At 40.8% G+C, this 11,879-nt stretch overlaps 1 protein-coding gene and 1 pseudogene across 1 annotated transcript in view; one reads left to right on the top strand and one right to left on the bottom strand.

Moving 5' to 3' along the window:
* The window catches only part of Wdr70 (WD repeat domain 70), a 200,156-nt gene that overhangs the window by 64,657 nt on the left and 123,620 nt on the right, over positions 1-11,879 (top strand). Inside the window, exon 9 of the mRNA XM_021208261.2 lies at positions 4,180-4,256. Within this exon, the coding sequence (XP_021063920.1) occupies positions 4,180-4,256 (77 nt within the window). The remainder of the gene's footprint in view (positions 1-4,179; positions 4,257-11,879) is intronic.
* Positions 8,583-9,204, bottom strand: LOC110328804 (annotated as a pseudogene).

Genomic DNA, 11,879 nt, shown 5'->3' with positions numbered 1-11,879 from the left:
TTCCTTCCTTCCTTCCTTCCTTCCTTCCTTCCTTCCTTCCTTCCTTCCTTCCTTCCAACAATCTCTTTGCTTTATTCTGAGAGCTGGGGTTAGAGTGTGTACCACCACAGCTGAGACTTTAAATAATTAGCTCGTTTTATAGTATGCACTCAGGTTCTTACTGCAGCCAGTGGTTTACAGTACCTCGCTATCACTGTTTTGCTATTGTAACTTTCCCAGAAGTTGAGGCTCCTCCAGCCTGTCCTTGAGCCCTGCAGTGAGATGTTTCATGTTTCTTCCTTTTCCAGTGCTGTGGTCAGTCATTTCTCCAGGAAGCTTTGGTTCTTTTAATTAGGAATTCATTGTTAGAGTTCAGGGTCTCTTCGCTGGACTCGCTGTAGTTTCCAGGTACTCAGCATATGGAGCAGGAGAATGGCATGTCCGTATACACATAAACACCTCTATTTATCTTCATATAAGTTTAAAACACTACAGAGTTCATTATGATCCTTTTCTTTCCCGTTTTTGTAGCTGTTTTCTCCAACAGCGAGAAACCTGATTCACATCAGCCTCAGCATACTTATTCACGAGATTAATTCTTCACTGTATTGAAAGCAGTTTAGAATTGTTAATGCATGCCACTGCAAAGAGAAAACAAATGGATTAATTAGAATTCAATACTATTTTTGTCTTAAGCTGTATTTTCTACTTTCTGTGGACTACTGTAATTAATTACCATATATTGTGGTTTTAAACATTATTAATTCCTTCACAATTCTTGAGGTCAGAAATGAGGAAGTACAGGTATAGCACGATTCTACTCCCTACAATAGCTGAAGAGGGTACCCCTTCCTTGCTTAATTCTCCTAAGGTAATTCTGATGTCCTTGACTTGTGGCTAGATAACTCTATTGTCAACTTCATATAGCTTTCTTTTTGTGCAGTCTACTCCGTTCTTTTAGAAGGACATTCACAATTGGGTGTAGGTTATGAGCATTATATTTATATAATTTTCATCTTGCTCTTCCCTCTTCCAATTCCCCCAGTGTCCCTTCCACCCTCTCAAATTCATGACTTCTTCCTTGTTATTATTGTTTTACACATACAGACACAGACAGACAGGCAGGCAGACAGATAGACATATATGCATATGTGCACGTGCACACACATACGTACACTCACACGCTCATGTGCGCGTGCGTGTGAACATACACACACACACACACACACACACACACTCACCCTACTTGAGTCCATTTTGGGTTGCTTGTGTAGGTGTGTTTAGGTCTGACTCCTTAAGTTTGGATATCCCATCAGGGAGCTCATCCCTCAATTCCCCCTCTCTGATCAGCCATTGATTGCCTGTAGCTCTTACTTAGGAGTGGTACCTTGTGAAATTCTCTCTAATCCAGACTGGCACATCCGGCTGATGGTGTCATTATGTAGATCATGTTTAGGCAACTATAGTTTTGAGATTCCTTGGGTGCAGCTTCCCTGTCACGTCTAGAAGATGCTCTGCAGAATCCTGGTGCTCTGGCTCTTTCTGTCTTCTGGGATTTTTTCCCCTGAGCTGTAGGAATTACGTTGTAGATGTACCTCTCAAGATCCCTATTTATTTCTGAAAATACTGCTTCAGAGATTCCAGGACCTGGGGTAAGAGCAGATTTTGGAGGCCAGTGCCCAGTCCACTGCAGGTGCAGTCTTTTCTCTTCTTCCTTTTAGCTTTTCATATGTCTTCCTTATTGGAAACACAGCAAGGTTCATTTCTTTCCATTTATGTTAGATCTTAGATTGTCCTATCTTTGTTTGCTTGTGAATATGTGAAATTTTACTTTTTTTTTTTTTTTCAGAAGCCAAATCAATGAGTGAAGAATCTCACATTATTGTAGAGAAAACATCTTGTGTATTGTATGGATGCATCACCTGTTAATTAAAAAGACTATGGCCTGTAGCTTAGGCAGGAGATAGAGGTGGGACATCCGGGAAACAGAAAGGATTCTCTGATAGCATCAGGCTGGAGACCCACTGGAAAGATGTGATGAACTGGAGGCATGGTACCTGAGCACAGGTAACCAGCTAGGTGGCAGAATGTAGGCTAGAATAAATGGGACATTTTAAGTTATGTCTGGTCAGAGAAGAGCCTAGATATATGGCCAATGTATTTGTAAATATATTTTGAGTCTGAGTCCTATTTCTGGGAGCATGGGGCTGGGAGGAAGAACCAGGGCCTAACTTTAATACTATGATTGCTGTAATTAGGGAAATGAGTGTCATGGAAAAGAAGCATGGGTTACGTAAGCTGTGTTTACTTAGAGGGCTGGGAAATACTTCCAGTTGAGGCTGGAAGAGTGAAAGAGCAATCATGAGGAAATGAAAACAGAAAGGCTTCCAGCAGATGGGAAAGAATGCTATCTGTGGAGAGAGCTCTGTGTAGTAGAGGAAGCAAAAGGGAGGCACTGAAAAGCAGGCACCGGAGGGCAGGCAGCAGCTGGTGCATGTTGGGCAGGAAGGAACCCAGTCAAGTTGTGAGGAAACTAATAAGCAGAAAATGTAATTTGTTTGGGTTTATTGAAAGGTGCTGGAAGCTAGTAGAGGATTAGAGATGAGGAGTGTGCATTAGAACTGTATACTGTGTTCTTTGACAGTTTCTTGTGTATGCAGTACATTCTGGTGGTCCTCCTGTGTCTTTACATCAGCTACTACAGAACTGTACTTTAAATGGGCTTCATTGCTTTATGGAACACATGAGATAAGAATGGAAGTAAAGAGACTGATAACAAAATAACTGATGAAGAAGCATGAGATAATGTTGGCTTCTAGAGGAGTGTTAGTACTGAAAGAATGTAGACTTGAAGTATTTTTGATAGACTTGGCAAGAGACTGGCTTGAAGATAGAATTTGATTATATCTAGAAGACTGGGGGATTAGGGCTAGGGGAGTATTTAAGGATGACTCCCAAGTTTATAGCTTCACTGGGAAGCAAATTGAAAATGAGTTAGAGATTGTAAATCAAAATTTCCTTATTGAACATATGTGCTTGTATGTCAATTGGAGAATTATAAACATCGTTGCAAGTTCAGACACAGAGGAGATCCTCATCTTTTTATCTAGTCCCCTTAGGTGTTGCTTCAGTTCATGTCTCCTCACTGCATTCTAGGGACTCTACCTTGGTGGTCCCTGTTTGTTTCATAGAATCCCTAGGATGGCACTAAATACTGTTGGGGGGATTCTGGACAATTTGGGCTGGAAATGATTTTTAGACTTCGATTTCAAGTTTATTCTTTCCAGAGAGGCTCTGATTTTATTTATTTATTTAGTAGTTTTAGAGCTTTATTGTAGAAAGGCAGGGGGAAGGAGAGAAGGTAGAAACAGAGAGGCCAGCCATGGCCACGTGAAGAGAAGGAGGAAGGGAGAGAGAGAAGGAGGGCTAGAGATGAGAATAAGAGAGAGTGAGAGCTGAAAGAGCGATATTTTTCTTATATAGCTTTATTTTGGACTTTGTCAGAGATACTGTCATTTTCTATAAGAACTGTTAGCCTCTTTTCTGCCTCTCCCGACCTCCTGACTCCCTCTAACTGCAGTCCCTGGGATTGTGTGGTGTGGGAGGTGTTTGTATGTACATCTGTATTTGATGTGTATTCTGATTGATTTGGTTGTATATTAGTATTTATATCGTCATCATGTTTCTTTGATTCTAGTATTTTTTTTTCTGTTCTCTATTTTAGGTAGAGATAATTTCCCTGCTAGTTTGAAATATTTTTCCTCTTATATTTATTGTTACAGCTAGGTTGTGAAATCAGTATTGTTAACATAGTTCTAGGATGTAAGAATTTTCTACCTTTGTCTCTTGCTTTGCTTGTTTGTACATTCTTCCTAATTTCTTTAATTATTTTCTATTAAATAAAAGGTCATGACTTTGAAGAAGGACCTTGTCTGCCTTAGGTTTTTCCTCTTATTTTTTTCCTAAAGAGAACATACCAATTACTGTCCCTATTAGGAACTGGTGACAGGTAAGCACTGCTGGTTTCCAGACTGGTCAGAGAGTGGGAAACAAGTGAAGTCCAGCACGTGTCTGAGATGAAGCTGGTACAGCATGACACTAGCTTATAAGTAAGGTAGTCTATTTCAAGGGTGCCTTACTCTTAAATGTATGATGTCACTGTGTTTTACCTTTTAACCCTTCTCCTCTCTCTTCTTTAAGGGCCACACAGCAATGCTTCATACTGGCTCATGGCATCCCAAAATAAAAGGAGAATTTATGACTTGCTCGAATGACGCGTGAGTATTGGTACTGTTTTGAATGCTTCAGTAGACTCTCTTTAACAGTTGTATCATGGCAACCCTATAAAGTAAGGAGTAGAGTAGTAGGAATTTTCGTGTTTATGTGTTCCTATTCTTGACTTTGCTTTGACTACTGTCTGCAGTATAGTTTAGTTAAACAAATAGGGATGTTATGGAAATGAGAGATTTTGTAAATTCCAGTAGAGTTTATCATGGGGCGCACTGGATTAGACTGATGCTAATAGAGGATCTAAGTTGCTTTGCAAGTGTGACTCGGATCTCTGCAGTGAAGACTGGCTCCATCTGAGATGAGACTGTATCACTGTACAGGTTGGCTGTGCTTCAGCCGTAGTTCTGTTGGGGACACTAACCTTGAAGCACAGACTACATTGTCCATATCCTTTATCACATCCTAGAGAGGTCTGTCAGTAATAAATTCACATCAATTGCAATTTGATTGGCCTTTTTCTTGGCCTTTGACTTAGAATGGCAGTTAGTTCTGAGCTGAGGTCTGGACCATTACACTTTGCTCTGAGCCTCTGCCTTTCTGGGCCCTTTGTTCCCTTGGAAGTGAATACTGCAAGATGAAAGGACAGGGTTACCCAAAGATAAACACAGGCATGAAATGAAAGAAGGAAGAGGGGAAGATAGCAGTCTTTTCTGTTTTGTCAACTTTACTAGAGTGGGGCGCACATAAAGCAGCGTTTAATAACATTTTCGTGAAAGTAAATGGCCGTGAAAACCAGATGACACTGAAGATAAAAATGCTCACGAGAGGAATTTATCTTCACTTGTGGGTTGATAAAATGTGATGGGGATCTATTTTGTAATTTGTAGTAGCTTTGACCCAGGGTAAGAGTGTGACTCAGGGTAAGAGTGACCCAGGGTAAGAGTGTGTGTGACCCAGGGTAAGAGTGTGTGTGACCCATGGTAAGAGTGTGATCCAGGGTAAGAGTGTGACCCAGAGTAAGAGTGTGGCACTGATATAATTGAGTCCTCAATATAGAATCTGTCTAAAGTAGGGAGGATATGTTTAAAGTAGGGAGGCACAAAACCCATAATATATATGGGTTTTGTGCCTCCATACTCCTAGGATTTCAGAATGCAACCATTTTTGGCGTTAATGCCATAAGAGAAGTAAATATGAGACTGAATATGAGACTAGTATAGCATGATTGGTATCCTTATTAAAAAAAAGGTGTGAGGGGTGCATATTCTGAGAGAAAGGCCACAGGATGCCACAGTAAGGAAGCCTGTAGCAGTCAGGAAGCCAAGGAGGAATGGCCTTGGAAGAAACAAACTGGAGCTATTACAAAATAAGTTTCTACAGTTTGAGCAACCTAGTATATGACATGTTGAAGATTTATCTCATTTTTAGTTTGTGTGTGTGTGTGTGTGTGTGTCTGTTAATAGTAATGTGTGCTTGCAGAGGCCAGAAGAGGACATCAGACCCTGGAACTGGAGTTAGAGGAAACTGCTAGCTGCCTGATTTGGGCGCTAGGATCTTAGAACTCTGCTTTCCTAAAAGAGCAGCATCGCTCTTAATCACCGAGCCATCTCTCCAGCCCCGCTGTGAACATTAACGTTCAGTTCAAAGCCCCTCTTTATCTTGCAGTTGATAGATGTAATCTAGTAACAAGCATTCTCACAGCTAAACTGGTTAGATGTGGCTGCCAGTGCCCATGTTTCTGCATGTTTTTAAAGTAGAGTTTTTCAAAAACAGTTCTTGCTTGTTCTTAGAGTTGAAAGTACTTTGTGATGATTTTTGTAATGATAATGAAATAACTGGCATTTTCCTTCTTTTTGTCTGTGAGTCTGTATATTTTGATATATTTTATTTTAGAACAAAACCCACAAAGTGCTAGTGAGATTGTTCAGTAGCTAACAATAGTAGCTAAGTGTCTGGAGTTTACATGGTTTGAGAGAGCGGACTCCTCTCTCCTGGCTTCCATATGTCCTCTGTAGCCTGTGCACCTGTACACATTCCCAAACAAGCATACCAGCCAATCAGTACATGAGTGCAAGAATCCCTCAGAAGTTATCTGAGAAGTCTGTGAGCAACATGTTCATTAAAGCACACGTGCCTCCAGCTCTCAGATGCTCGCCCTCTGTTTGCTGGGTAGCAGCAGTTAAAGTAGCCTCCTGTGAGTAGCACTTCTGCATGCAAGTGACAATCACAGAAGCTTAGCAACGGAGAGCATCTCACCTGTCACAGTCCCCTTCTTTGGCTGTAAAGTAAGCTGAGGTGCCTGTGTTGCTCTGTCTCTGTGTGGCTGTGCTATTCCCTCGCTTTGTACAGTCCCTGTTCACTCTGCGTCCTGTTCCGTGCAGCCTTACTAGTAGAGTTAATAATTGTGAAGGGAAAAGCAGATTTTGAGTTCAGAATTTGTGAGGTTTCCCCTCTATATCGAAACACTGGCAAACATTTCAGCTGTGGGAAATTGCTTTCTGAGCAAAAAGAGAGGGCCGTGTCTTGAAGAAAGCTTTCAAGTGTTTGCATTTTAATGCCTTTTTTTTTTTTTTTTTTTTTTTCTTGGTTATGTTTTGTCATCTCCCCAGTGTTTGTTATTCCCTTCTAATCCCATCTACTTTTCTGTAGTAACTCACTGTGACATGTTTGTCCATGAATCCCAGGGTTTTTAAGCTGGGGAGTAAATGTCTGACTCCATCAGTCATCCGGACGGAGAGAGAGGGGACGTGGAAGAGTGGCAGCCGGGTAGTGCACACATGCAGTAATTCACTGAGGGAAAAATAGTGGGTGCCGACTAGCAGTTTGTAAGCTGAGGGCTAGCCTTCTGCAGCCACCGGGAGAAACTGAGACCCACAGAGAAGTTCACTTTCACCCCAGGCTGCAGTGGTCTGCAGAAAGTCAGGCCACACGGGCGAGATGAAACACTCCGCAGCAGCGGTACCTGGTGGGCAGCAGGCAGGAGAGAGGGAGGCTGCCAGTACTGTGGTTTGGGGAGAACTTGGGGGACTTTCAGATGGGACTTTGAAAACAAATTCTGTAAGTCGGCTTTATGGAAATTAATGAGAGAGAAAATGGATTTACTAAAGAATGAAAGGAAATCATATTGTAGATCTTTAAAGGTATTACTGTCGTACATGTAAAAATATATGAAGAATCAGGAGGATTTTATTTCTAAGTAAAAGATATATAGGTTTTATGTATTTTATTATTTATTTTAAACATGCATGCATGCATATCCCCCTATCATCCATCTAATGCTGTACTCGGGTGTGTACACGGATGTGTACACGGGTGTGGGCATGCCCCTACCACAGCTCGTGTGTGGAGGTCAGAGAGTCAGTTTTCTCTTCCTACCGTGTGGGCTTTGAGCTTGGCACTCAGGTCGTCATGTTTGCTGGCATGACGTCTCACCAGCCCTACGTTTAATTTCACGTATTGTGAAATGAGGAGAGACATTAAAATTTAGTTAATTTAGTTTCTGCGTTTTTTTCTTTTCTTTTTTTTTTCAGTTTTAAAAATGTAATACTGTTTATTTAACTTCAAAAACATTTCAGCATTCTAAATATACAAAAAATAACAGAATGTTGCAAATTGCGTTTAGGTCCAGAGGGTTCTTGAACTTCCATTGATGCAGTCGTTCTTTGCTTTGCTGACAAAGATGAGTTCTACAGTTTCTTTAAAAAGTTTAAAACCTACTGCCCTTAACCAAAGAAAAAACTCCACACACTTCTCATGCCAGCTGACCCCTCCCCCATCCACAACTAAGAATGTCAGTAGAATGCTATGCCACTATATACAAAAACAGGGCAACCTGAAGCTACATGGATGCCCCGTGCAGTATCAACAGGTCCAGCCTCACAGTGCACACCCTGAGCTACGGCCCCTCCAAAGGGCATCTTCCCCTCCCAGCCTCCACGCCAAACAAGGAGCATCAAGGATCCTCTGGGTTGTTTTGTCCTCTTTACAAACTATAGATATGTACAGCTGACAACTCAGGATGGCTAGCCAACAACCATACAGTTAACACGACCTTACGAGTTGAGAACAAAATGCCAGAAACATCTTCAATTGCCTTGTCACACCAACAGCAAAGTGCACTGAGTGAGGAGGACGCGAGAGTGCCTTTTCAATTTAAAAATGTTTGGAGCTATGTACAACTTTGATACAGTTTCAGGGCGCTCCGGACACCCACGGCCACTTCATGTAAACCACTGACACTTTGAGAAACTATAATATGATCGTGATCAAATTTTGTAATTAAACCTAACAAGGGCAATAGACACGACTCAAATAAGAGATGTGTCAATCACAGTGCTCTCCTACTCTAAGGTATTCACAAGGAGACAGAGTTTTTATTCCTCTTCCTCCTCTCCCTCCTCCTCTTCTTCCTCTTCCTCCTCCTCTTCTTCTACCTTTTTCTGAGCAACTTTAGCAGGACTCTTGGCACCATCAAACTTCCCTTTAGACTTACAGTCAGCAACATCCTTCTCATACTTCTCCTTCAGCTTTGCTACCTTGGTAACGTAAGGCTGCTTTTCACTGTCACTAAAGTTATTCCACATCTCACCCAGCTTTTTTGCCACATCTCCAATGGAGATGCCAGGGTTTGAGGATTTGATCTTGGGGTGGAATTCAGAGCAGAATAAGAGAAATCCAGGCAGAGGTCTTTTGGGGCTATTTGGGTCCTTCTTCTTCTTGCCTCCTTTAGCTGGTCCATAATCTTTCATCTCCCGATCATAGCGTACTTTATCTGCCTTTGCCATTTCATCAAACTTTGATTTCTCTTTGCTAGACAAGGTCTTCCACCTCTCAGAGCACTTCTTGGAAAAACTCTGCAAAACTGACGGGAACCTCTGGGTTTTTTTTTCTTATGTTCTTCCCTGCATGTCTGCATGAAGAAGGCATAAGCAGACATCTTGCCCTTTGGTTTCTTGGGGTCACCTTTAGCCATCCTGACTGTATTGTTCGCTAGTCTCTTCTGCATCTTTTCTTAGGCCACTCCCATTAGGAGGACAGGGGCTATTCCATACACCATTCATCTAAGGCAGCCAGCGGCATCACAGAAATGATGGTGTTCCCAGCATAAACCTGAAGAGTTAATGTAGGCTTCTATTCCTTCAGCCATGACACTGCATCTGATCAAGCCCTCTGCGGGGGAGTGGTCCAGTGGGGAGGAGTTCAGGCTCTGCTTGGGCTGTTCCAGACCAGCTTAGAAAGTCAGCCAACTGCAGACCTGTGGGAGAGCTTGGGCTACATTGGAAGGGCTGACACTTGTTAATCCAGTCAAGAGGGGACAACTCAGTGGACTAGTAGTCACGTGAGAAATGGTACATGCTTGTTCTTCTAAACCATTGAGCTTTATGAATGAATTATGCATGAACTATAAACTACACAGATAATTTTATTGAACTATGTAGGGTTGTGGTTATAAAGAAAATATTTGTTCCTATACAACACTGATATGAATAGAAGTAAAATAAAATGAGATGTACAAGATTTACATAGCACAGCAAAAGTAGAACATGAGTGAGCTTGTGTGTACAGATGCGACACACTGTTGAACTGTATGTACTACGTGCTGTTTGTTTATTGGGCTATTTTAGCTTAAAAAACTCCTTGAAGCTTTCAAAAAAAATGTCGTGTGTGGTATTTCTTAATACCTACATCTATAGATGACACCCTCATACCTTTGTTTCCCCTCATAAAAACTGATTTTTAAGATGTAGAAAAGGAATTCATGAGGCTTATAGCTAACTACCCAACCCTTTCTGACTTGATCAAGTTTTGTTTTTGTTTTTTGATATATTTTCAGTGTGTTTTAAGCTCTGCAAATCACTATTGTGTAGATTATGAGATTTGAGTCATTGGGGACTTTCTGCATTGGATTTTTATGCTAGAGTTTCCTTTGTGTGTCTCAGATTGCTGGGGCGTGTAAGATGTCTGTGGAGAAAAGATTTCTAGTCTTCATTTGGAGACTGCCAGCACCAAAGAATAGATGCATGAAAGAGCTGAAAATAATATTAAAGAAAAACCAAACAATCCCCTCCATGCTCCCTAGTGTTTACTGAACATAGCAATGCCGTTCTTTGCCTTTTTCTGAGCAATAGCCTGTATTGTGCTCTTGGGGTAGAGTTCCCTGGAACATACCTTGGGAAATGAAGACCAGCAATAAAAAATGATTCTGATGATTGAATTCAGTAAATTATAAACATTAAATTTTTATAGGCTCTAAAGACAAATTAGACAGTAAAAATTAACCAAGTTTTGGCATGGTGTTATGGAAAGACTATACAGAAGAAGAGCCAGAGGAGGTCGAGTGCTCCACAAATATCTGTGAACAAGTAACTTGCTATTGAAGTTTAGATTTCTGAGAAATAGGATGCTGCTGATTTCCAGATCTGAACCTGGGCTAAGTATATAGAGCCTGTGTGTCTATGCATAGGTCTGCCGGTCAGTGTGAAGGTGAAGGTGCCTTCCATGGCTTGGTGAGCCTCTCCTCTTAGAATGTGTGTGGAACATGGTGAAGCTTCCAGACTTTTTTTTTCTGGAAAGCTGCTAGGCAGATTTCAGATGGCTCTTTATAATCAATAGCATATGTAAACATAATTATACAATTCTCTAAAGAGTGGTGGTTCACATAAATGGATTCCAAAAAAAGTAAATTTCCTATAACTCAAAGGTTTTTTTTTTTTTTTACTTCAAATATTTTGTAGGGAAACATTAAAACATTAGTTTTCTGCATTATTCATGAGTGTTTGGAATATAGTTTAACATTTTTATAACTTGTAAATTATTATCTCGTGGTATGCTATGCCTGCGAATGCCTTGGCGGTGTAGACCTATTTATAGGGTTTTGGGTTCTTGACTGCTCCCCTGCCTCATTTCTGTTTTGCTTTTCATTTTCGACCTACAGAAACACCTGTTTCTCCTTTAGTTCTCTGTCTATCAAGAAGACTGAGCTGGAATCATCCAATCCCTCCCGCCCTCCCCTTCCCCACCCTCTCTTCTCTTCCCTTCCTTTTTCAGAATTACAGCAAACAAAAGACTATATATAACATGTTTTTTTTAGCACATGAGCTTTTGCCATCCTCTTTGGCTACTAGGAGGCTTTTTGCTGACTTTGAGATTTGGGGTAAGTTTGCCTTGTCTAGGTTGCTGAGCGAGTCATACAGAGTTAGACTCCCAGCAGTTCTATGTGTGAGGCTGTCATTAAGACAGAAAATGCACACTTCAGAATGTGGCCCTGTCATGTCATGCCTAGCTCTTTGATTCTCACAGTTGATACCATTTTTTATAATTAATACTGTAATAATTTTTTTTTTTTTACTGTTGTCAGTTCCTAGCATTTTAAAATGAATACCTTTGTTTTTATTCTTGTTCACTGGGTTATTTGGGTATGTGTACATTTAGAAGTAAAAACATTTATATGTACTAGATAATTTTGGGGAAGAGTTAGTTCAGCTTAGCAGTGGGGACAAAAATCCTGAAAATTTCTCATTCAAATTTGTTGTTAGACCACCAATAGAAGATATTCTATGCTGCCTTTTTTTTTTTTTTTTTTTTTTTTTTTGGGGAGACAGGGTTTCTCTGTGTAGCCCTGGCTGTCCTGGAACTCACTACATGTAACAGGCAATGATTAATTCAGTAAT

This window comes from Mus pahari, chromosome 11 (assembly GCF_900095145.1).
Source record: "Mus pahari chromosome 11, PAHARI_EIJ_v1.1, whole genome shotgun sequence".
In the NCBI taxonomy this organism is placed as follows: Eukaryota; Metazoa; Chordata; class Mammalia; order Rodentia; family Muridae; genus Mus; species Mus pahari.
The sequence above is the reverse complement of the archived record's forward strand: the minus strand, read 5'-3'. Positions and strand labels throughout refer to the sequence as shown.